Source organism: Camelus ferus, chromosome 4, assembly GCF_009834535.1.
Source record: "Camelus ferus isolate YT-003-E chromosome 4, BCGSAC_Cfer_1.0, whole genome shotgun sequence".
NCBI lineage: Eukaryota > Metazoa > Chordata > Mammalia > Artiodactyla > Camelidae > Camelus > Camelus ferus.
In genome coordinates this window covers 8,579,664-8,606,339 of record NC_045699.1, presented here as the reverse complement: position 1 = coordinate 8,606,339, position 26,676 = coordinate 8,579,664, and the positions used below count along the sequence as shown (strand labels likewise).

Here is a 26,676-nt window from a genome sequence, read left to right as displayed (position 1 = left end):
TGAAAATAGTTTCAGAAACACAGTTCCAGGTACTTCATGGTCCGGTCCAGGCAGGAGTCTGCAATTCTTAGTCTCCATTTCTGCCTTGAAGAGTTCACATGATCTAGGGAGAATGATCTCTATTTCATTTTGTCCCTCTGAAAAATATTTGCAATCTCCTACAAAGCCATGGTCTGAGAATCCCTGATATCTTTGTGAAATATCTTATAGGTCTTAAAATTGAGACAGACCCGTAATTCTATCAGTTAAGGAATAGTTATTGATTACCCAATATGTTTCAACGGCACTGTGCATGAAAATGTGGAGGTACCAGCATGAACCAGAGGGAGGCCCTCTTTGGCCTAGAGCCAGAATATACTTGGCTACCAGAGGAGGCAGAAGATATGATTTCAAGAAGTGCTATGAAAACTCACAGCACAGAGAAGATTGTGGAGATAGGAAGGAGGGTGTCCAGGGAGAATCATTCAGATGGACTTGCAGGGTTAGAGGTTAAGAAAGCAAGAGTGTAGATGGTAGCTTCAGTTTATCTCATTAAACATATATATACACACACACAGATATTTCATTAAACACAAAGATATATATTTTAATACCTATTATGTCCCTGAGATGTATTAAAGAAAAGAATAAAGATCCTTGCTTTCACGGAGTTTTCATTCTACTTGGAGTAATATTATACACAATAATATAATAAGTTAAGTGGTCCGTTAAAAGATGGTAAGTACTAACGAAGAAACCAGGCAGGAAGGGAAGGGTGATCAGAAGTGGGGCTGCCAGTTCTAATTTTAAGTAAGAGGTATTCAGTGGGGGCATATTTAGAATCTAAATGTAATACTAGTATATATCTATTATGATACAAATTCTAAAAATATTGTAACATAATTAGAATCTTCTTGTCTGCAAATCACTCTAAAAGTGTTGGTCCTTTGGATATTGCATTGACACTTTGAAGCCACTAGGGCGCAAATAGGCCATCTCTGGGGAAAAATGGGATGAGGGTGGGTTTGTGAGAGAGATGTGGGTAATTATGTACACACCCTTCCCCCAGATGTTCCGCAGGGGCAGCTCCATTAAGGACACTGGCAAGACAGACGGAGTGTGACTGTGTGATCTGGACCAAGACCTTTTTGCCCTTGGCTTCTCTTTCTTGGCACATCCTCACCCAGCGGGGGCCGAGCAGAGAAATGAGCTTCAGACTGGCCATTCAGCACCCAATGCGTGTCACAGGCGAATAATGGTGGAGAAAGGCAGGCCTGCTGGCCTTGTCTTCCCGCCCTGCAACAAGAATTTTGGATGCTGTGCGAGGATTCCCGCTTACACTCAGTACTCGGGGTCTGTACAAAAGCCCCACTAAATGCTTTCAGTTCCATTGTAATATTTAAGGCGTCGCCGAGATCTGAGCATTCATCTTGACATTCTGTATTCTCAGTCGTTCCTACCCCCGGTATCTCGGACAGATCCGTGACCATTCTTATCTTTTGGATGAGATCCCATCCAGTCGCCCTTTTTCGCGCAGAGGGCTGCCCGCCTTTTCCCAGGCGAAAGCTAGGACTGGCGAGCCGCGCACCGGTCGGGCAGGGGCGCGCACGCGTCAGACGCAGCTGGTTGCGCATCTGGAGCCAGAGCGCGCCCCCAGCGCAGTGCCCGCCACGGCCGCGGGTTGGTGCTCCCAAGCGTGCCGGGCGCTCTCTCCCCGCGCGGGGGCACCAGAGCCCTCAGAAGTGTCAGGCACTGCGGTGCATTTTCCCAGTTCCCTTTTAAATGACTGCGGAAAAACAGACTCTCCGAGCCGCAAATGGGAAGACGGATTCTCAGACAGGGCTTGCGAATGCCCCGCAGCCATCATTTAACTACGCCCGCAGAGCAGTTACGGTTTGTCACCCGACCCTCCCGGATCGCCTCGTTTGTCCCTAGTGAGACCCCGAGGCTCTGCCCGCGCCGGGCTTCTCAGTAGCTGGATGCATGTCGTGCTCCGGGCAGCGCGGGCGCAGGGCACGCGTTCGCGCACACCCGCGCACACACGAAAACGTGCAAGGTACGGCAGGGGAGCAAGGGCTCTGGGTGCCCCGCGTGGGGGGGTGGGCATCGCGGGGAGTGAAGCTACGAACTGGGAATGGCTACATCCTGCCAGGTTGAAGGATGAGAGAAAACGATACGGCGCCACACATGGGACAGGCCAGGGTTGCTGCCGCGCATTTAGGGAACCCAATACGCGTCAGGCGCGCTCCCTTCCCCTCACATGTCTCTATTTCCCGGGCATGTGATGCCCGAAAACGGCAGGAAAAAGACCCACCTAGAGAGCTAGAGTTGCGTTTGGAGATTCCCCTCCCTCTGCAAAAGTACCGACAGGAAGACCCTTCAAAATCACCGATCCCCAAATAGATGACCCGGAATGGGGGCGGCTATCCTTGGTTTCCAATGCTGGACACGTTTTGGGGTTAACGATATTTATTTATTTTTCAGATAGCTCGTCCTCCCTTTTAGACAGGATGGGGAAGGAGAATGCAGCAGGGAGGGAGAAGGGAGGGAGGATTCCTATAATAAGAATCAGCGCATTTTTCAGAGCTGAACCGAGCCCGGTTTCCATTTCAAAAAAGGAGACGGCCTCTACTGCGATTTTAGAAGAGACCGCGGTGTGAATTAGGGACTGGGAGGCGTCGGAGCGGAGGACCGGTCCATCTCAGAGGTACCTGGATCTAAATGCACGCACACACACGCACACACAGGCGCGCGCGTCTCCACGGCCAGGCTGTGTGCGGGTGTGCGCGTGTGTGAACTCCCACATGCTGCTGCTGTCTGCTCCTGGCCAGTGGCACCGATGCCTCCCTCCTCCCTGCTCGCCCCCAGATTCCCCTCCCTTCCCTGTTGCTTTTGTCTGGAGGGTGTTATGGGTTTGTGTGTGTATGAGCGTGTGTGTTTTTGGATTTCAGACTAATTTTCTGGAGTTTCTGCCCCTGCTCTGCGTCAGCCCTCACGTCACTTCGCCAGCAGTAGCAGAGGCGGCGGCGGCGGCGACTCCCGGAATTGGGTTGGAGCAGGAGCCTTGGTCGCTCCTTCGCTCGCGCTCTCGGAGCTCCGTGCCCAGCGGCAGGAGGAGCCTGGACCCAGGCGCCGCCGGCGGGCGGTAGGCGCCGGAGCCCGGGTGAGCAGCGCGGACAGTGCCCTCCGTCGTCTCGGCCCTCGCTGTCCACCTTGGGGCGGCCGCGGCGGCTCCCCAGGTGGGACACGCCGCGCCACCTGCCCGCGACTCCTGAGGCCAGGGGCCGCGGAGGATTCTGCAGCATCATTCGAGGGCCCCGACGCGGACCCATCGCCCTCGGCAGTCTCCGTGTCCCCCTTTAAAAGGCCCTACACCTGGCCTGTGCCATGGAATCCTGACTCGGGGACCCCTGCCCTGTTTCCCCTCCCTCAACCTCAGGCTCGGAAAGAGGGCGGGCACACTGATGCCATCGAAGGGCAAGTTTATTTCTAGGGCCGGAGCTCGGCACTCATCCGTCCACAGTCTCCGGGCCGGGCGCGGGGTGGGGTTGACGCGAGCGCGGAGGGAGAATGCCCCAATTCGTGGCGTATGGGGTCCTGAGCTCAGTCTTCTGCGTGTCTGTTTGTCCTCAGCCCCGAGGTGCGTCCCGGATCCCAGCGCGCGTCTAGCAAGGAGCCTGCTCCACAGAGCGTCCCGGGAGCGCCGCCGGCCGGTGCTGGGCTCGCCGGGCCATGCAGCGGTGGCCTCCGCGGAGCTCCCAGCGGCGGTAGCGCCCCCTGTGAAGAGGCCCGAGATGCCCCTGCCACTGTGAATCTTGCGGCCCGCCAGGACACGCTCAGCCCCGGACGCGCTCGGCTCTGCGCGCCTGCGACGAGCACCGAGCGGAGAGAGCGGCGAGCGCGGCCAAGGCTGCCCAGCACCGGAAGGAGAGGCCGGCCTGTGCGGCGCAGGGACACGTACTCAGTCTGACTCTGGCTGGCACTGGTGGCTAGGAATGTCGTCCTGGACGAGGTGGCATGGGCCAGCCATGGCGCGGTTCTGGGGCTTCTGCTGGCTGATCATAGGCTTCTGGAGGGCCGCTCTCGCCTGTCCCACATCCTGCAAATGCAGCGCCTCTCGGATCTGGTGTAGCGACCCTTCTCCTGGCATCGTGACATTTCCGAGGTTGGAGCCTACCAGTGCGGACCCTGAGAACATCACTGAAATGTGAGTTCTTCCTCCCTCCTTCCCTCGTCGCCCCTAGGGCCTGGGCTGGTCCGGCAGGTCCGTCTTGGGCATGAATGTTGTTTCAAGTCTGGGGAGAAGTCAGAGGTGAGAAATACAGGACTGGGCGATCTGTCAGTTACCTATTTCACTGCCTTAGGGCTGCTAACATGAGAAGTGTGACAGTTTAAAATGTTTTAAATATTATATATCTATTGTATTATATTCCTATACACCTTATATATCAAAGTCCTGCTGGGTGTGCTTTAGGCTTTCCATATACAATAACTTAGTCTTGGATATTTTTGTTTCATAAAGTGCTATGTGCATGCTGTGTTAGGAGAAGTTCCAGTAATATTTACTAGAAAGGAGGGTAAAATAATTAACTTACAAAAAATCTGTAGAAGGAAGTTTGAGTCTCTCCCTTACCGTCTTTCTCCAAGATTTGGAATTCACCAGTTTTCCTTTTCATTTTATATATCAGGTTTTGCTTAGGAGATTGCATCCAGAGATGGCCTTGAAAATGATCTGTAAGAGGAGAAGTTCTGAGTGTTGAAATGCACTCGCTCAAAAGAGAAAATGTGATCGTTGGAAGCCTAAAAGCCTGGTCTGATCTAATTTGGACTTGACTTCCCAGAGATAAAATGTTGAGACCATTTGGATTATAAATCTTAATTGCCCATTGAATAATTCCCCAGGACGAGGATGAATGATAAAGCAGTATGTAGTACTCTGGCTGAATGCTGCCTTTAGCCTGGGACCCCGAGGTCCCGGGAAATGTTTGTGCTTGTCCTGGTCCAGTGGAGAAGCAGAACTGTGTGTTTCTGTCCTCCTCTTCTGATGCCTTGTGACAAACTCATCACCAAGTAGGAATTCACCAGTCCTTTCTCCAGCATTCCCCTGTCATCTCTCCTAGAGGTGTTGTTTTTTCCCCCTCTTTGCCATTTTATACGTTTCATTAACATGAGATTTTATCCATCCATATAGAGGATTGTAAGGCACAGTTTCTCTGGGTTGGCTTTCTTGATGGTGTTTGACAGCAGGATAGGCAGCCTGAAAGTAGAGCTTGGGCTGTGGCCTTCCGGTTGGCGACTGCGCATGCATTTCCCCCCACCCCCCATGGAAAACGCACACCCTGGTTGTGCCAACATAGTTGACCAAGATAACCTGTTTTTTAATGTAAGTAAGAGACCTTCCTTGGCTCTGTTGTTTGTTCTGCTGGTGATTCTCATGTGAGGAGTCTCAGGCAGAAGGAAATGACAACAGAACAGAGGGGAAACATGCCGGCCCAGCAGTGCTAAGATGTGCTGGGAGCAGCCAACTGTCAGGCTGGATCCAGGATGCTCAGATCTCCACTGTTTGGGCAAGGAGAGCAGCAGGCAGGGCTGGAGGGGAAGGGTGAGTAGGGCCCTGACCGCTGGCCCTGGCTTGGGCTGGTCCAGGCTTGCCAGGCTGGTCAGACTGTCTGTGGCCTTTTGTCAGGATCTGTGCCTTTTTCATGAGATGGAGTAAGCCATATGGAATTCAGAGCCCTTCAGACTATTTTGAGACCATGGGGAGTGCCCGTATACAGTTAGATATTGGGTTTTTTGGTAGTTATTTTAAAATTTTGTATTATGTGATAGATGCATAGTGAAGGAGGAAACATAGGACTAATGATTTTTTTCACTTTACTATTCTTTAAGGCCATAATTTGAGGAAAAAAATAGAACTCTTTAAATAAAAAAAAATACTATTTTACACCTTAGTGGTCTTACCTGCCTAATACATGTGAAATTAATAGATTTGAGTAGAGCTTTCTTATATCAGGTCTCACAATTGTTGTTGGTTCTTTTTTCTCTGATGGCAAGTTCCTATTTTCAGGCTTAAGTTTTTTTTTTTTTTTTTAATATTTACCAAAGCATTTATCACAGTTACTCACTCAGTAATGGCTAAGAGTAACTCCTAATTTCTACTCATTTTCTTCCTTTTGATTTGAAAATTCATTTGAGATTGGGAGAATGGAGAGGTGTGTAGGCTAAGTGTTTAGGATGGGGAATCAGGTTAGCAATGTGAGTCAGGCTGATAGAGGTGAGCTCTGAGCAAAAGGACTTTTCTCTGCTCATTCCCTCAACTATATTTGAGCCCAGTTGGTATGTGCTCCAGTGTCTTTATCTGTAAAATGTATTGAAATCCTTGTTTGGAAAGCACTTCATATAATTATTTTGAATTCTGCTGCTTTGATATCAAAATGACATCAGTGGATGGGCCTGTTTCATTCTCATCCTTATATGAGACCATCTGTCCTCTCTTTCTTACATATTAATATTTGCTTGAACAGCTTTTAAATTCTTGGCCAGTGGATACCAGCTACAGTTGGAACCAAATTACACTTTTTTTTTTTTTTTACTTTGTGATTAGACCCAAAGCTATTCCTAAAATAACCTGTTTTAAAGTTCTAGTTTAATGGTATTTAGCTGAAATTACATATTTCTATTTTTTTAAAATAGGACTAGTGTAACTAAATAAACTGTGATTAGAACTTGCTGAAGCAACAGTTTACTGTATCATTTAAAAATAGAAAATCTTTTAGTATTGCTATATTGGGGGAAAAATACAACCACTGTGCCTTCTAGGGTTCAGAGAGAGCCCATATAGAACAATTTAAAAATAAATACATAGACTAATTAAGAGAGAGGATTTTATTTTTTTATTTTACGTGCATATTTTAAGCCAAACTGACATTTCATTTTCAGAGTCATTGTTTGAACCTGTTTTATTAAAAATCTTCCCATCACAGTATGTCTCATACTCTTTACCCACTCATGTGACCTATGTCTAGATCTATATCTCTCTGTCTGTAGATACACATCACACCTGCCCACAATCAAAATGCTGATCTGTCATTTGGAGATGGCTATACCAAAGCAGTGCTAAGTTAAATTTAAAAACAATACTGTTGTCACATATAAATGGGATTTAAGAGTGAAGTCTGTTGTTGGATTTACGTAACCCGCCCTTTATGTCTCAGATGTAGCAAGTGACAGAATGCTTTGCAAAGGACAAAAGTTCTGTCTCACTCAAGTGGCAGAAGGTATGGTTAAAATACAAAATAGGTCATGGAGTTTTTAAAATTGTGATCAGAAACACACGACATAAACTCTACCGTGTTAACCATTTTTATGTGTACTGTTCGATATTGTTATGTATAGTCACACGGTGGTGAAAAGGCATGCATATTTTATGAAGACCAATAATGACTTTTCCCCCTAAATTTCTTGGGTGACATTTGATGATTTTGAACTAATATTTGGAGACCAATGTAATATTTTTCCTCTTAGTACAACATAAATAGAATTTGTAGCTTCTGCTGCCAGAACCTCTGTGTGCAATTTATTATTGGCTTGGTTAAGCGGCTGTAATGTTATGTCATTAATACATTGATTCTGGCTCTCTCACCTTAGTGAGTTTTCCTCCTGAAATTAATTGTACTAAGAAAAATTCTGGCATTTATAAGTATTCAGTGAAAGGCATCAGTTTTTATTACTCTGGTATTTACTTCTCAGCCCCTCCATTGGGGCTTCTAGAACTTTGAATTGTGCTTTCCGTGCATTTAAGAACCGCAGAGTAAGTTTTGAGTGTGATTGCGTAAGTCACACTGTACTTGTTAATAAATAAGGCAGTCTAATTTACCTCATTCATTATTTAATACAACTGGCAAGCTGCTGTTGAAAACATGCTGTCTTCCTAGTGAAGGTATTTGCAGAACTCAGCTCAGCACAACCATTTGAAATCTTCTTAGTTTCATACCTTATATCTCCACATCATGGAGGTTTTTGTTACACTGGGTAAAACAATTGAAAAGCTCCATGACCTCCTGACCCTACTTTCTTCCACCTCCCACTCTCCATCACCTCTCATTGACTATACAGGAAAATGTGTTTGATTTTTTTCTTCTCCGAAAAGTGATATTTCCTTATGGGAATTCAGAGCACTAGAGTTAAAGAGAAAAGCCTGGGTTATATGTTATTACAGGCAAGTAATGGGAAGTCGAGATGATGTGGTCACAGCTCCCCAGCGCAGAGTTTAGTTCTGTTTAAGATCTTTCACTGTTCCTATCCCATAAACTTCTGTTTGTGTTGTTTCAATATTCCCTTGTAAAGGTATATTCTAAGCTGAAAAACTGGCCGAACAGCTGAGAGTTGAGGTCTGTTTCTCCCCAGGAATATTCTGTATGATCTCTCTGACAGTCTGTAGGTTGTAGGGGTATAAAGCCATGAGTTTTTGTTTAGCTGGGGAAGGGAATTGAATTTCTTTTCTTTTTCTGCTTTTGTCCTTCCTTCTTTCCTTCCTCCCTCCCTCCCTTCCTTTTTTTTTTTTTTGGCTTTGCCTCCAGTTTTAACTCATTGTTCATCTTGCCTGTTAGGAGAAGAAACATTATCAAGCCATCATTGAATATCAAACACAGACATCCTCCCTCTGACTAACTTTACAACTTCTCTAGAGAGCTTCTTGTAGGTTTAAAAACTGTAGAGTAGATTGTGGCGTTGAACCTGCTGCTCCTTGGAGCACTGTCAATTTTTGGTTCTTCTTGGTGGTTACAAATCAATTGGATGATTTGAGGGAGAGGTTATGTAGACAGGGCAATTTGTTTTTTCTTGTTTGATGTGTGTGAGAGAAAGAAAGAGATAGAAAAAAACTGAACCTTGGGTTATTACTAGTTGACTGATTATTTTCATAATCTATTTTGTCTAAGTTTTAAAACCACAAATCCCACCCCCCAGGTGGCAGAGATGTGAGCCCTGCAGTGGCCTGATAATTTTAGCTCCATATTTGATTTCTAATCAATCTCTATTAAAAAAGGCAAGGATCTCACATAATCAGGATGCCTTCTCACCACTCACTTTACTCTCTGGGCTGTCCAGAGGACTGGGAAGTCATAAATATTGATCTGGGAGATGAAAGAGTGAATGCTTGTGATTGTTTTAAACCTGGGAAGAAAAGTAATGCATAGGCACTAAGTTTACATATTTCACAAAACTCCGTATATTTTAGAAAGCTGGAGTCAGGAGTTAACTGATCTTGAAACAGTCCCCTAATGTCTCTAGGCCTGAACTTGCCGTATAAACTGAGGGCTTTGGATTCCATGCTCTGGCTCTGAACCTCCAGAGAGCTTCAGTTGTGGAGAAAGTGCAGTTTCTCCATCAGCTCTGAAGTAAAGCGTGGTGCTGGGTGCTCAGAGCCCGGCAGCACGAGAATATGAGGACCTTTGGTGTCATTGTGTCCTGAATGCATGTTTTCAGTGTCTGTTCTGAAATCTCCAAACCGGTTGTCTATGTCTTTTAAAATGTAAGCAGTGAGTAAGACTGATGGTGTGTTAGTGCTGGGCTGATGAGTCCAAGGTCACAGGGAGGGTCACTTAAAATCAGGACCACAGGAGAAAGGGCCTTAGAAATGCTCTATTCCAACCCCCTCTGCATGAACGGGTGGTGGTGAAGAGAGTTGCTTTTAAGGCCATGATGCATTTAAGACGTCGTGGAACTAGATGCTTTCTCTTAGCATCCAAAGAAAGTGCCAAGACCTTCACTTTATTTAGGATGCTTCCTCTCTGTTCTGTGTCCTTGCACTGAACCTGACTCCAGTCCACCATTTTAGAAGCATCAGAGATGTGAAGACAAGCTTAGTCTGGCTAAGACTTTGAAAACCTATCTTTACTGGAGACAAAGCAGTTAAAAAGTCTGTGAGCTACTGACCTGCAAACAATGACCTTACCTTTCCATGGGAAGAAATACATTTTTTTGGTGTAATTTACTGTGAGTGGGTTTGCTGGCTTGTTTTAATTTAAAGTCTTTCTTTTCTCTAAGTCAATGCATGCACAAGAGTCAGGCTGCTGAGAAAAGCCTTCATGAGTTGGCAGCAATGAGGGACACTGACCTTGCACCTGCTGGTCCATCTTGGCAGGCTGGGATTAGAGGGAGGGCAGAGCAGAATGAAGGTGGCTGTCTGGGGGTCTTTGCCACAGTCAGGGGTGATTATGTAAGGGGGGAACTCTCAGCCCTTTATACAAAGTCTGTCTCAGCTCCCATGAAAGACCTGTGGCCAGAGTACAATTCTTTCCAGCCTCCTCTTTTTCCCCTGGCTTCTCATTGCCCCCAGGATTGATGGCTGAGCCAGTGAACAGGCTTAAGCGTTGTTGACTCACATTCAGAATTCATTCTGCTACCATTTTGTATGTTGCCCATGGCCTGCACTAAGGCTTTTCCAGGAGGGGCACACTTCTGAGACATACCTCTGATTTTAGACAGGGCTTCTCCCCAAGGGACGTGGAAAGCACTTTACAGACATCTGCTTATTTAGGTTTAAAACCTTGCTCTGAAGTAGTTGAGAAGGTCCTGACAGCCTCGGAGGGACTGTCAGGTTGATTGGCTTTCCCAGGGCTCTCTGGCCAAGCAGAATGTAATTCAGAATAGAACCCTATCCAATGTTTTGCTTAGGGCTCTGTCCACTTAGTCCCACCTACCCACATTTGGCCCTGTCACTGCAGGCAATTTTAGAAGTGTCTAAATGCACATAAGTGTTCACAAGCCAAACAGTGGAAAGGAGGTGGACTGAGGCTTCATCTCATGTCTTTCCCCTTCCAGTGTTACCTCCTCCTTTGTAATCTGTTGTACTGTTAAGAGATAAATGATTTGTGTGCCCTCGGGAATATAGCATCTTCTGGTGTAGAATAGAAATGTTAACAATCACACACCATTTAGAGTCCCCTTTTTATTGCAGATAATGACCTATTGCTATTTAGTACCACACCCTTTCCTGTAATCTTCATATCCCAATAGTTTCATGGATAGACACACCTTAGAGTTCTATGTGTGTGTGTACAGTGTGTCTGTGAATATATAAAATCTACTAGGTGTGGTACCTTTAGACTTACTTATCTTGAATTGTAAAATTTTTCTTACAATTTAGGATTTACTTCCTTAAACAATCCAGGCTTTTTTAAAGTTGAGATATAATTGACATACACCATTATATTAGATTCAGGCATACAACATAAGGAGTCAATATTTGTATGTATTGCAAAATGATCACCATACTAGGTCTAGTTAACATCCATCACACATAGTTGGCACATTTTTTTTCTTGTGATGAGAATTTTGAAGATTTACTTTCTTAGCAACTTTCAGATATATATACAGTGTCCTTGACTGTAGTCACCATGCTGTACACCCTCCACCAGACTTTTAATTTTGGTTTAATCCTTCTGGATTTCTCTCAATGAGGACCTGGCAGGAGGTCTTCTCTGAGTGAAGTATGAGAGCTTTAGAGCAGTGACTCCATTAGTCAGCCTGGCTACTCAGAAACCCATGTTTCTATCCTCTGATTAGTTCTTAGCATAAACAAAAAATTATATTATCAGCCAAGTAATTTTGAATAATTCTACAATAGTGTAATTTCAACCAAAAGACATTCAAATTTTGGTCTGTGACCCCTGAAATATGGTGTGATCTAAAAAGATGGGCTCTTCTAAACTCTAATCTTTGTCATAAAAGTGATTTCTACTTCATGTGCCCCAGAATCCTTTGCAGTGAGGGAACAGGGAGGCCTGTGCCCAAATTCTCTGCGGTGGCTCACAGCGGGGACAGCCTGCTTCCTTTCTTGGGCCTCCACTTACTTATTGTGTAGTGTGTGTGCAGGGGTGGGGAGTGGTGGGCCAGAGAGCTTGACACAATGGCCTTTACATTCTCTGGCAAAGCATGATAGAAAAGCTAGCATTTCTCGGCAAAAAAACCCCAACCAAACCCAAACCACAAACCCTTTTTGATCTGCTCCCCACTTTACTTCAGACCTTGGCTGCTGCCAACCTGAACTCATGTCATGGAGAATCTTGCTCCTGGTGTCTTTTCCTTGCCCTCCTGGGTTTGGCCTTTCCCCTTTGTGACCCTTCAGTCTCCTTCCTCTGTTTCTGGCAGTGTTTCTTATCCCCCTCCCCACTGTCCCCAGCACACACACACTCACATATACACACACACACTCAGGCAGGCCTTTGGCTGCAAAGCCCTTTTATTGAATTGTGAAGAAAGCTTAGGTTGCAGGACCCGCGAGTCAACCACCATTGTTCCAACTAACCTGGCCTGATGAGGTTAACACAGCCAGAGAGGCAGCAATGTAAAGGAATCTGATGTAAGGGGGCGGGTATAGCTCAGTGGTAGAGCATGTGCACGAAGGTCCTGGGTTCCATCCCCAGTACCTCCATTAAAAGAAAAAAAAAATAAGAAGAAAGAAAAAGGAATCTGATGTAACTGAAGGGGCCCCAGATGGGGAGATGGGAGTTAGGGTTCATAACCACACTCTCATGGTATCAGAACCTGGGATCCCGGATGAGCCATCCTGGGATCCTAATTCTGAAACGGGGGTTTGGGATTTCAGTGGTTGCTCAGCCCTGAAAGGGTCTGTGGTCCTGAATCAGTCAGCTCCACGCACCAGTGTTTCTTTCTCTATCCTGGAATTCACCCTTGCCTCCTCCCCTGGGCCAACCCAGAGATTGCTTCAGTTCTCTTGGTGGCTTAAGCAACAGATCCTATCTGTGGATTTCTCTAAATCTACCTCTGCAGTTCAGGTCAATTGGCTTTGCAGGTTACCTGCTCCCTGCCAACCTGGGTAGCAGTGCTCTTATGGTTTCCTACTAATTGAACACCTTTTTTTCCCCTGGAGATAGTTTTCTTAACGTGTACTGTCTATCTGTATTTTAGGCAGTGGCATCAGCTAATCCAGATGTTCACATCTGATCAGAACACCCACTACTGTGTGTGTTCTGACCTTTCCCGCTCACTCTCAGTCCATTCCTGGGGATGGCGCTCCAGAGGGGTCTCTCCCTGACTTGCCTCTTTGCCTGGTCTCCATCTTCCATGATCCCCAAAGCAGGAGCTGGCACTGAAATCAAATCTCATCTTTCTGCTCCCATCAAGTTTTCCCTTCCTCCTGCCTGGAATAGTTTCCCACATGTTTCCAGATTGTCATGTGGGCTGCCTGCCTTCTAATTCAAACTTCACTCAAACATTAGTTCAGTTCAGCTAGTGTTTATAGAGGACACTGGGATGCTACAGACAAATAAGGTACTGTAGGGAGACAGGAAACCCCTGAGTAGTTGTATCTGGTGGGAGAGTCAGATCTAATTTTAACATAATGTGATAAGGATAGTTGGTGCACTTGAGGCTAAAACCCACATTTACATGGTGGTTGTTTCAGCTTCAGCCAGACGTGGGACCAGTTACAAAGGGTGCTTCCTCACAAATGTGGATACTTTTCACTGTTGATGGTGGGAGGCATAGATGTGTGGATGGGATGTGAGCAATCCTCTATTCCTGCTTCCTATGGTGGCAGTAACCCAGCTGAATTTTGTTTGTTTTTTCCTCCATGGATATTTTTGGTCATCTTGTGGCCTCATCCACTTGAATTCCCTTTGAGCACGCTGCCTATGTCTGAAAGCAACTTCTCCCTTCCAGTGCAGGGGAGGGCTGGAGCGCCTTTGGGTTGAAACCAATCACTCCACTCCTATTACAGATCTCAACTCCTTAAACTTTTCTCTGTGGATGGCTTTCCCTCTCTCATCTGTATTTTCAGTCTCTTTCTCTTGTAAATATCAGAATTGAAGCAGGACCGGTCTGTTCCGTCTTAGAAGGATTTTTCTTCAGCCATGTTCCCTTCCTCTCCTTGCACTTCTCTCTAGTCCCGGCCCTTCCCTTTCTCCCTTCAATGCCTGATCTTAGAAGATGGGTCTGTATTCCTTGTGTCCATTTCCTCCGAATGCAGTCTCAGCCTGCTGCTTCATCAAACTCACTTGCCACTGCTGTCCCCTAAAACCTTCACAGAACTAAATACAAGGTGTATTTATTTCTCTGTCCTTCTCTGATCTGCTTCTTAGCAGAACTTGGCCTTGTTTCTCCCTCTGTCCTGATGCTCCTGAAGTGTCCCTTTTCTTTGGCTTTGGTGTCAGTGGACTTTGCTTATTTCCTCTCTATCCCTCTTGCTGCTATTTCTTAGTCTTACTTAAGAGTTTCCTTATCTCTGCTCCTCTCCTAAAACGTGATGTCCCTTTGGCTTCCATCCTACGGCTGCTTCTCTTCCTGGGTTATGTCGCCACTGTGTGACCTCTGTTGCCTTCTGCATGCTGATGTTCTAATGATTGTCCCCATCCACTATCAGTGGTGACCTTTGGGCTCATATGCTCAACTGCCTACTGAACATCCCTCTTGGATATATCATAGTGCATCACACTCGACATTTCCAAATTAAATCCATCATCGTCACCCCAGCCCGTTTCCAGTGTTCCCTATCTTAATAGGGGCCACTGCCCACTCAGTCAAAAGGCTTTGATTGCCGAAAGCTTTGGTTGCTCCCCCTCTTTGACCCTTATATTCATTCGTTTTTCAATCAAGTCATTCCAGTTCACTTTTCTAAATATTTCTTAAATTTGTCCAGTTCTTTTTATCTCCACTGCCCACGTTCATTCACTCATTTATTCTTTCTTCCAACAGATATTAATGGGGATCTGTTTGGTGTCATGCTAAGTACTTGAAATCTGATGGTGAGAAAGACTGACCTGATTTATTCTCCTTACCAAGTTTGCAGTCTGGGAGGGGAGATGAACATCAAACAAGGACTTACATAAACAAAAAAAATTCACTCAGTCAACCATCATTTTTTCCTAAAATGCTGCAACTGCTTCCGGGTTGGCATCCTGACCTCCACTGTCCCCTCTCTATCCATATGCCTCTCTATGCTGGAGTGGTCTTTCTAAAATTCTAATCTTCTGTCACTGCTTCTGATTGTCCCATGGCTCCCATGCCTCTTAAAATAGAATCCAAAGTTGGTTTTTCTTTTTTAGGTTAAAAAAACCCAAAAAGCAGAATGTCACTATATACTGCTGTGTAATGAAGCCTAGAACTATCACATGGATCCAAATACACAGATCAGCATAACAGTTGCTTTTTACACCAGCAGATCTATAAAGGAGAACAAATTATAACTGGAAGCTTGCTTGGTGATCTTGGAATTAGAGCAAGGGCACTTAATTCTGCATTTAAAATGTTAAATAGCATTAAGCTCAGCTTGCCCGAGGCATCCATCTCCATAATGGGAGAGCCTTCACAAAGGGGAATGCAGAACTTGAAGTACTTTGGCCCAGACCTGTGTCCCCTGGATGGACACTCCTTTCTCTTGCTTTCATTCATTGCCTGGCCCCAATTCTGATTGACACATTCTTTCTTTGGAAAGGTTAGTGCCTTTAGCCAAGACTTGCTTAAGCCTGGGAGCCTTTCTGAGTCTTTAAAGTGATTTTGCACAACTTTTCTTTGAAATGCATTAACTTCATCACATGGAATTTTTTTTTTAAAGGACCTAAGGAAACTTTTTTTTGGTATGTATTCTGATCATTTTTTAAATAATTTTTTAAATTGAAGTATAGTTTGTTTACAATGTTGTGTTGGTTTCTGGTGTACAGCATGATGTTTCAGTTATACATATATATGTATTCCTTTTCATATTCTTTTTCAGTTTATTATAGGTGAATGTAGTTCTCTGTGCTATACAGTAGAAACTTGCTATTTATTTTATATATAAAATGGTATCTGCAAATCCCAATTTATCCCTCTACCCCCTCCCCTGCCATAATCATAGTTTGTTTTTTATGTCTGTGAGTCTGTTTCTGTTTTGTAAATAGGTTCATTTGTGTCATTTTTTTAGATTCCACATATAAGTGATACCATATGGTATTTTTCTTTTTCTATTGTGTGGAATTTTATTAGTAATTAGCTTTTTGAAAAAGTAGTATTTGAACATGATTAGAAATACGAACAGTATCAAGAAGTGTATATGAATAGTTAGTCTCCCTCCCATCGTGGATTTCAACCCTCCAGTCCCTCAGCCTCCCTCTCCAGTAGCAACTTTGATTTTAGTTTGAGGATCTTGCTATGCTGTTCTATGTTTTGGTGTTTGTTTTTTTTTTTTTTTTTTTACTTCACAGTGTATCTTAAAAATATTCCTATAGGCAGCATATACACACCAAACTTATTTTTTTCACAGCCACTCAGTAACCCATCCAATGAATGGACTATATTTAACTAACCTCCATTTGAACAACCTTGCACACATGCATGATTTTATCTACAGGAAAAGTTCCTAGAATTTGAATAGCAGGGGCATTTGCAAGACAGTTGGGATTTGGTAGATATTGCCAAGTTGTCCTGCAAAAAGATCACATCATTTTATTCTCCCAACCAAACTGGAAGCCCCTATTTTTCTACAGTCAAGCCAATACCATTTGTTATCAAACCTTTTGATCTTTGTCAATCATATCCCTGGAAAACAGTATCTCACCATTGTTTTATTTCAGTTATGCAATTATGATCCAGGTTGAAAATCTTTTTATATGTTTGTAAGTCATTTGTATTTCTTTTTCAGTGAACTGTGTTGTAACATCCCTTAGCCATTTTCTTTTTCTATTGGATTGGTGACCTTTTCAAAAATTGATTCATAAAATCTGTCGAACAGTAGGAAAATTTATGCTTTGTCTAATATTTTGCTTGTCTTTTGATATTGATTGTAGTTTTTCTTTTTTGGCAGCACAGAATTAAGTGGGTTTTTTTGTAGTAAGATTTATTATTTCTTTTATGGCTTGCTTCTGTGTTGTAAATGTGGCTAAAAAGAGTCTCCCCTTCTGTAAGAGTATAAAATAAGTCTCGTAGATTTTCTTCTACTACTTTTACTATTTTATGCTTTTGTATTTAAAACTTTGCTCCATTTGGATTTTTAAAATATAAGGAGTGAGGTAGCAAAAAAGTTGTTTCCCTCTTTTTCAACGTAGATAATCAGCCCGTCAGGTCTCTTGACACCCTAGATTATATAATTGAGCCTTTCCCTAAGGTAATTTAAGTAATGATTTGGCTAAATGTGAAGATCATCTTTGTATTTTGGCCGATTTTGAGATCTATCCTCTCCTGTTAATGTCTGTTTACATGATAATACTAAACTTTTTATATCCTAAAGCTTCATAGATACGTATTTTTCTACTTAAAGTATACATCTTACTTACCAATTTCTTCTTTCAGAATTTTCTGGATTATTCTTGCAAGATAATATTTTCATATGAATTTTAGAAACTGCTTGCCTAGCTCCCCCACATTATATTGATGTTTTAAATTAAGACAGCATTATATTTATAGATTAAAAACTCACAATTTTGTAACAAGTTTTAAAAGCCCTGTATCCTCCAACACAACATTGTGAATCAACTATACTTCAATAAGAAAAAAAAAAAGCCCAGCATCCTCAAATTCAAACCCATTTCTCTAGCCTCATTTCTTGCCTTTTTTTTGTTGTTGTTGTTGTTGTTTTCATAGACTTTTTCATTAAAGGTTATTACAAAATATTGAATATAGTCTCCTGTGCTATACAGAAGAAATCTGGTATTTTTAATCTATTTTTATATATAATGGCTAACATTTGCAAATCTCAAACTCCCAAATTTATCCCTTCCCGCCCCCTTTACAATGTGGTGTTAGTTTCTGGTGTACAGCATAGTGATTCAGTTATACAGATATATATTCTTTTTCATTATAGATTATTACAAACTATTGAACGTAGTTCCTTGTGCTGTACAGTAGATAAACAACAAAATTCTAGCCTCATTTCTTGCCTCTCCCTTTCTTCAATATGATGATGCAGCCTCTCTGAGTTTTAAATTTCCCCTACTGAGTTCTACTCTCACCTCCCAGGCTTTACCCTGGCTGTCCTCTCTGTCCAGAACTCCATTTTCATGCCTTCTGCCCCTGGCTAACTTCCTCTGCCTCTCTACCTCTGGGCTGTGTGTCACCACTATGTGCTTTTACAGCCCCACACCCAGTGTTACCCAGTCCCACCCCAGGTCACTTAGTATCATAAATGCACACCTGGGTACCTGTCTGCAGACTCCCGTAGAATACAAAATGCATAAGGGCAGGGACCGTGGGGATCTTGTGTATTGCTCTTCCCCAGCACAGTGTCCTAGACCTCCATGTGTATTATATACATACACAAGGATACGTATCCATGCATATCCCCCTCCCCTACATATCCCTTACTTAGAGTTCCAAATTAGAGTAGTTACACATTGTTCTTTGGGCTGTCAGTGTGTAAATTTCTAGACATAGCTTTCAGAAAGCCATCAGGTTAAGATGGTTATTTAAATAAATAACCTCTATGGAATTCAACAGCACAGTGTTGGTTCATGCACAATATGAAATCAACTCGTTGTAGAGACAGCATAGCTGGCAAGGAAGAAAGGCAAAGCTTTGATGAGGCAGGCTGATTACGTGTCCAACGTGAAGGAGAGATGGAGGGTGAATTAAGCAGATGAAGAGAGATGGGTGCAGAACAGGCTAGCTCAACAACAAAGGTAAATCCAGGGAAGAAGAATCATTCCAGGGATATCTGATCCCCAACAAACAAATGGGTCTAGTGAGAAAGATTTGTGCCTTGTCTGTCGGGTAATAGCTAATAATGGATATCCCCTGTGGATCAATTGCAGTTTTCCCTGTGACTGCATTTATAGTGCTTCACTTAAAAAGCGATTCTGGTGTGAGATTTCAGATGTGATTTATCCTTCTTGTAGTATGGATGGTGGAGGCTGTTCATTTTTCTCAAAGAACTGCAGACATCAGGAGTATGAACAGACAGTGTGTGAGGTCCAAGTTAGTGAACCATCAGATGCACATACTTTGGTACCTTTACAATCAAGGTGCAGTGGGCTGATTCTATGAATGTTTCTTGGGGCTTCCTTTATATTTATAACAATTAACACTATCAGGCACCTTAGAAGTTTTGACAGTTGTTTGCAAAACTGATCATGAAACAACTGATAGACATATGAGATTGGAAGGCTTTGAAAAACAGAGTGGCAAAGTATATAGGTGAACAGATTGTGTTGAATAATCCAAAAAGATAATTCTCCCTTGAGATAACATCCATTTATTTATGTTTACACGGTGCAGTATGTTCAGAATATACATACAAAAGAAAATAGTTTAGACTCCATGTGTATTGTGAAATTGAAATTAAAAAAGGAATGGGCATGATGGAACCAACATATAATGTTTAACTCTTATGAGAAAAGTCTCATTTTTGGTTGAGACATTGGCTCTCATGGTAAGCTTATGTGGCCCTCTGGGACTTAAATTCCTCACCACAATGGTGCCTTGAGGGCACCATTGAGTCTTGTATTTACCCCAGCCTACCCTAGCATCTACCCTGTCATTGCCCTCCTTTCATTGTATTTTATATCTGTTCGTGTGCTGTTCAGAGTGCCATAGACTTTCTGTTGACAAAGTCATCTATTACATGGAGGGCTGAAATAGAGGATAGGAATTGACTGTTTATGTATTGATTGATGGATTGATCCATCCATTCATTCATTTAATCAATTAATTAATCAACAAACATATTTTGAATATGTCCTCCCACCAGGTAGTTTTCTGGGCCCTGGGTAACGGACGTAGGCCAGCTCCTACCATTTATATGGCCTGTTGAAGGACACCAGCAGAGGTCTCCAGTGAGATCAGTCACCCGACCTCCTTTCTCTTTCTCAGCTGTGTGGACAATCTAGCCTACACATTTGAACTCCATCAACAGTGCTATAGATGGCAGCCTTGGAACGCCCCCCCCCTTCCCCCATACAGTTGTGCCTAGAAGTGTGCACATCTATAACAGGATGAGAGACCCACAGAAAAAGCCTGTCCAGGCCCCAGGAGTAGGCTTAGATCCTCCTAGGTCAAGAAGGGAAGGAGTGATTTCCAGGGGAGCATCCTGTTGCCTCTGTAAAGTCCTTGCCTCATATGGAGGAACTCAGCCGGAGAAGTACCAGAGTGAGGGCCTCTGACATGCCTGGATCCACTGGCCAGTGCTAAGAGCACTAGGGACAAGGCTGTCTGAGCCTCTGCCTTGGTAGTTTTGAGGTGCAATGATGCTCTGGAATAGAGAAAGTGCAGGGCTTATGCATGGGAGCACTCCAGGCACTCCCAACTGCTCCTCCCATTGTAGTGCCCCCCACTTTGGGGGAATTCTTAAGCATGGGGGTCCATGTTTCCAAAGACAGCTGTGCAGGATGCCCCTCCTGACTTGTGTTACAACAAGCTTTGTGGTATCGCAGACACAGACAGACTAGCAAAGCACGGATCTGTCCCCAGAAGTTCATGGAGCTTGTTAAACATCAAACATCAGTAGCTTCCAGTTTCTACCTTCTTCTCTTTCCCATACAGATTTTATTATTGCCCCTGAAAGCTCTAGATCTGAATGTAATATTTTAAAAATCAGCTCATTGTGGCTGAATAACTTTTTTTTTTTTTTTACTGGCACCCTAGGAGGATCCTGGGATTGTGAAAACTGTGCTTAAGAAGTTCCTCTTCTCATTATGTTTTTTTCTGAATTGAAACATCACTCAGTCTATCAATTGCCATGCATAGGTGGATCAACAGATTAAGTTTTTCATTTTCCTTGGGCGTTTGTGTGGAGGAATGATCCAGGTTATGAGGCAGGAGGGCTTGGAGGGTTAAATCCCCCACTCTGAAGTTGGTCTGTCCCTGCTACTTGGGACTAGGTAATAAAAGCCTCTGTGTCTTAGTAAAGGGACAATAATAGAACCTTTCTCATTGGGTTTCTGTGAGGTTAAAATGAATTGGTGCTTGTAAAATAACTGTATTAGTGCATAACACATAGAGCACCACAGTTTGTTTTTATTTTGTATGGCTGTCCTTTGTACGTCCTGTGTAGGTTACGTCCTGTGTTTTGAAGGAGAGTAGGCTCTGTAGTGCTGGGGGAGGATGGAAAAGCAAAAGAATCGGTCTTGAGCGTGGCGCTGGACAGGCTCTGAGGTTAAGGGGACAGACGCAAGAGGGCATTGGTTCTCCTCTTGGGACCATTGTGTGCCCTTTCCCTTGTTTGTGTATTTCTCTCATCTTGCGGGACCTGGCGTGCTCAACCAATTGGGATATTGACATTTGTGTGTTGAGCAGTCATGGGTCAGATTTAGCCACTGTGACTCAGGTGATGATCTTTGTTCTGCCACTTTGTTTTCTTCAATAGTCCTGGCCCATTTTATTTATTAAGTTGTTTACAGCAGTTTCCCTGGACTCTGGAGGTTATCAGTCAATTTGTACTCTTGTTTTCTCTTTCACTATCTTTCTCACTCTATAATTTCAAGGCCTTTACAAAAATAGATATCTTTTTTCTTTGTTTTTAAATTCTGGTAAAATATACATAACAGAATTTACCATCTTAACCAAGTATGTTCACATTTTTGTGCAACAAACATCACCATCCTGCTCCACAACCCTTTTATCTGCAAAACTGAAACACTGAACTCATTAAATGGCAGCTCCCTATTCCCTTCCCCCTAGCTCCTCACAACCATCATTCTACTTTTTGTCTCTGTGAATTTGACTCCTTTGATTACCTCCAAAATATACATCTTTTCTAACAATGATCTATTCCTTGAATTAAAAGTTTTTGTAAGAGATTTATTTAGGATTTTTAGATGCAATCACACTTCCTTTCTGTAAAATAGCGTCTCTTTATTGTGGCCTTACACAACCACTTAGGACTGGGATCCTTTTCCGCCAATATCTTGGTAGTGTAACTCCAACGAAAATAATCTCTAAGCTTCTGTAAAAGCGACTAAAGGTTAACACATGAAGTGAAGCCAGTGAAGATAAAATTGAAAGTGTTCCACACATTCTATCACTCTCCTTACTTCCACAGCCTATAAACGTTGGCTGAGAAATTGTGCCAAAATCAAAACAGCCCTTCATAGAGATCCTAAAATTTTACCACTTGAGTCACTCTCTTCTTGACATTAAGCCTAATGCTCATTTTTCTCTGTGCCATGCTTGATCTATCCCGAAGTTGGAGCAGAAATATTAGTTCCCCCAATTTTCTTCCTATTGAATGATTTGGCCTGAATGGAGGCCAAGAGCTTTCAGAACTGTGTTCTGCTGTGATTTGTGCTGACTTGATGCTTCTTAGAATTCTTCGGGCCCCGGCTAATCATAGCAAGTTTTCCTTCACTAGTCATAAACGAAACATCGATTGGCCTGAAATAATGGGAAACGAGGAAAAGACGTTTTGAAGGAAAGATAACTTTGTGTTGGATTGGAATTGCAAGATGTCACTTTTTATAAACAGTCACTTTGAAACGCAAAAAATTTGTGGATTAGATGATTTTCTAACTCGTTTCTTAAAAACAGCTATAAGATAATTCCATAGCGTAAGCATATTGATTGTAATGGCCACATAATTTGTATTGAATAAATATAAGAACCGTCACAGTTAATCAGTTTATCATCAGTATTTGAATAACTGATGGTAGTTATTTTTACACGATAAGGTTAATAAGGTAAAAATGAGAGGGAGAAATTAGGGATAAAAAAAGAGACAAGAACTCCAAGTCACTCTAACGGTTGACATAGTTGCTGTAACTGAACACAACATTTGTCCTTAACTTCCTGGCAGTGAAAAGAGAAGCTCATTATTAGGGAGGAGAATGCCTACTAATTCCACAGGAACACAGCTTTGTCTGGCACTCTGTTCTGAAAAGAGTTTCTTTTGCAGGGAATATGAGTGATGTAATTCACAGCTTTTATGAAAAATGCAGAAGTAGATTTCATTTTCTTCTTACTGAGAAAGCCAGTGAGAGTAGGGAGAAGGGACAAGAACATCAATTCTGCAAGGACGCTAAACTGGTCCACGAATTTCATCTCCCAGTGCTGTGATTATAAAACTGATACAATGGGGGATCTTAATCGCCCATCCCCTCACACCCTTTGCTGAGCCAGGCTTTGCTTGAAACTGGACTGCAGATGATCTGAAGTTGTCCCCTCTGACCAGAGCCTTGAACGTTGTCATCTCTGTTCCCGATGAAGGCCAGATTCATTCTCTCTAGAAGCCAGACAAGCAGATGGTGGGGCTGACATCCTTTAACAAAGACCAAGCAGGCTGGCTTGTGTGCCCATCCAGGTGGAAGCCACCCCGTCTGCAGATGAGATGAGCTGCAGAGGTCCCAGCAGGCAGATCGAGGCTTGCCTGGGGAGGTGGCGCTTTGACTGCCTCCAAACATGGACAGATGCTTGATGGAGACTGCGGAGGTCCTCCCACAGAGCACTGCAGAGATGGTTTTAGCCTAGAAGCTGTGAGGAGCAGGTGTGACCAGACGGCTTCCCAGCCAGAGGAAAAGCCCCCTCAGGTTCTGGGGGGGCCCCCACTCTTGAGAGGGCTGGCCTCTTGTGGGCCTGCCAGAACAAATTAGCTGCAGAGTATACCCCGAGTCACCCCATGAGCTGACTCATATTTCTGGTGGTTTCTATCACCCGATGTTAGAGTACATGTGTCCAAAATAAACATTTTTGCTCAAACACAACTTAAGCTTTCTTCTTGATGGTAGTTCGGTATCAGGACCACTTCTGACCTGAGGCTCTTCGTCTAATATGGTGAAACCATGTCACGGTGCACGTGTAGTTAACTGTCTTCCCGTTTGTGATGGCAGGTTATTTTGATCAATCAAAAGATCTGAGACCTAAAGGAAAATATTAAATAAGTTAGTGGGAAGGAAAACAGTTTTTGTCAGGAAAAACACATCCCTTGCCCTTGCTCCTCTTGGGCTGATCTTCACCACTGTACAAAGTATAAGATTATACTTGGCTATGTCTGTGCCAGATATAGTGAGTTTTTAACAGCAGAGGAAGTTTCTAAAGGTCCTGGAACAGGTAGCAGTAACTTCTTTGAAATAAAAAATGGAGGTGTTTGTATTGCAGTCTCTGTGCCATTTTATCTGATGTTTTAGGGATTTCTAGATACAGAGATGACATATTAGGGTAGGAGAAGAACTGGAGCATTGACCCTCGGAGGAAAGTACAAGCAAGAATGAAGTCAGGTGTAGTAAAATCTTTCCATGGGCCAGTGAAACAGCCGAGGTCAGTCAGGACTGTGACCCAAACCCCCGGGCAGTGTTAGCTTGCTGTGGGCCTGGAGGCGGGCTGAGACTAAGCTCACCAGCTAGTGACCAAGTCAGCCCTTGAACTCCAGTCTTCTGCTCAGTGTTAACAGGTAGCATTAATTGAGGGCCTCATTTGTGCTAGGGCGGTTTTCTAATTTTTCCAGCAACTTCCCTGAGGCAGGTACTGTTCTGACCCCATTTGGACTTGCCCAAGGGCACATAACTGGTAAGAGGTGAAGCTAGTGGAGTGTGTTTATTCCTCCACCAGACCACTTACTGTTTTCCAGGCACATGAATTAGTATTATTTATTGACATATAGTTGATTTACAATATTGTGTTAGTTTCAGGTGTACAGCAAAGTGATTCGGTTATACATACATATACATTATTTTTTAAAAATTCTTTTCCATCATAGTTTATTACAAGATACAGAATATAGTTCTCTATACTATACAGTAAATCCTTGCTGTTTATCTATCTTATAGTATATGGTAGTGTGCATCTGTTAATCCTATACTCCCAATTTGTCCCTCCCCCACCTTTCCCCTTTGGTAACCATAAATTTATTTTCTGTTTGTGAGTCTGTTTCTGTTTTGCAAATAAGTTCACTTGTGCTATTCTTTAGATTCCACATATAAGTGATAAAATATTTGTCTTTGTCTGACTAACTTTGCTTAGTGTGAAAATCTCTGGGTCCATCCATGTTACTGCAAATGGCATTATTTCATTCTTTTTATGGCTGAGTAGTATTCCATTGCGTGTGCGTGCGTGTGTGTGTGTGTGTGTGTGTGTGTGTGTGTGTATCCCACACCTTCTTTATCCAGTCATCTGTTGATGAACATTTAGGTTGCTTCCATGTCTTAGCTATTGTAAATAGTGCTGCTATGAACATTGGGGTGCATATATCTTTTTGAATTAGATCTTTCATCTTTTCTGATATATGCCCAAGAGTGGGATTGCTGGATCATATGGTAGCTCTATTTTTAGTTTTTTAAGGAACTTCCACACTGTTTTCCATAGTGGCTGTACCAATTTACATTTCCCACCAGAGTGTAGGAGGGTTCCCTTTTCTCCACACCCTCTGTACAGGCACTTGAATTCTTAAATTCCCAAGGTATTGAGGCTATTCTAGGAAGCTGCTGTTCTCTTGGCATTGTGTAAGAATCTGAGAAGATTCTCTATTTATCTCTTATTAGCTCTATCTAGATAACACATGAGAGCATCCTGTAAAATGTCTTCATTCCTTTTCTTTGACTATTCTTTTCAGGCCATGATTATTTGTGAAGATCTATTTTGCAGAAATTTTAGAAATTATTCCTTATTGTAGGTCCAGGATATACAAGTCCACAGTCCTAGTGGTGTTGTCCAGTGGCTATGAGCTCAGTATTCAGAGGCAGGTGGATTTCAGTTCCAATCCTGTTTTGGCAACTCTGTGACCCTGGGGAAGTGACCTGGCATGGTTGGGCCTCAGGTCCCTCTCCCAAAAGGTGGAAACAATCATAGCGCTCTCTTAGTAGCTTTGTTGTGCTAAGGGAGACAACTGGGTACCTTGGTGCCTCTCACATAGCACTCTATAAAAGGGAATTACTGGTGCTCCTTCTATGCCCGTGGTCTTAAAAAAAAAAAAAAGATTGAAGTGCTGATGCTAAACAGCCTGTGCTGGTGGGCTGGCTGCTGGAATTCAGGTTCTGAGCACGCTTATTTGGTGTTCTCTGTGTTCATGTTGTCACAGGCAGGGTGGTATGCGCTCTCTTAAGAACGGAGTGATAGATTGAGAGATTCCTATTTTGAGTCATGCTTTGGCCCATCGTGGATTGATTTTCAAAACTCTTTATTAACTTTTTGCAGAGAAACTGAAGCTACTTGGTTGCAAACTCAGGGAACAAGGGCAAATTTTTTATTATTCTATTCTCTATGATGGAAATCTTACGGCAGAGAGAATCCTATGAGAGTTGAAATGCCTCACCCTGTGGCTGTAAGCTGAGCGCATATGTATCACGATCTTTTGTGGCATTTGAGTTAGATCTACTTTTATTAGCTTAATTATTTATTTGGTGGTGGAGGTGGGGGTGGCCAGGTATTGGAGAGCTATTTCATTTTGAAGAGTGACCATGAAGGAATATTCACAGCTGTTTCCATTTGTTTTTCCTATATTGCCAAAGTACAGTTCAGGTAATAAAGTCTAAGGTAAAGGGAAATCTTACTTTTGAGTAATACTGCTGTTAAGCTAATACACAGAAAGAAAAGATGCCTTAGAAACCACTCTTTGTTACTTGGAAAGATTTCCTGGAGGAATTATTTGATAGGTTGTTAAAGCCAATGTGAAGTATTTTAAAATGGGATGCATATCCTTTCTAGGAACCTGTAATTTGAAAATGTTTCAGTGAATTTTTCCTAAAATTACTTCTTCTTTTCTCCCCAAAAGCCACCTATGAGCTTTTTGTAAAGTCTAAAGAGAGACAATTCTTTACCCTCAAGAAAATGTCACATCAGAGG

The 26,676-nt window shown here is 43.2% G+C and overlaps 1 protein-coding gene across 6 annotated transcripts in view; it reads left to right on the top strand.

Annotated features, from left to right (window-relative positions):
• The first annotated feature begins 1,782 nt into the window (after nt 1–1,782).
• NTRK2 (neurotrophic receptor tyrosine kinase 2) overlaps nt 1,783–26,676 on the top strand; it is a 327,573-nt gene continuing 302,679 nt past the window's right edge. For 2 of the 6 annotated variants that reach the window (XM_032477491.1, XM_032477495.1), the window contains exons 1-4: nt 1,783–2,035; nt 2,564–2,686; nt 2,931–3,142; nt 3,613–4,186. In XM_032477491.1, the coding sequence (XP_032333382.1) occupies nt 3,975–4,186 (212 nt within the window). In that variant the 5' untranslated portion in view covers nt 1,783–2,035; nt 2,564–2,686; nt 2,931–3,142; nt 3,613–3,974. Of the gene's footprint in view, nt 2,036–2,563; nt 2,687–2,930; nt 3,219–3,612; nt 4,187–20,626; nt 20,634–22,729; nt 22,733–26,676 lie in introns of those variants that run through there. The other 4 variants (XM_032477492.1, XM_032477493.1, XM_032477497.1 and 1 more) reach the window with 4 other exon arrangements.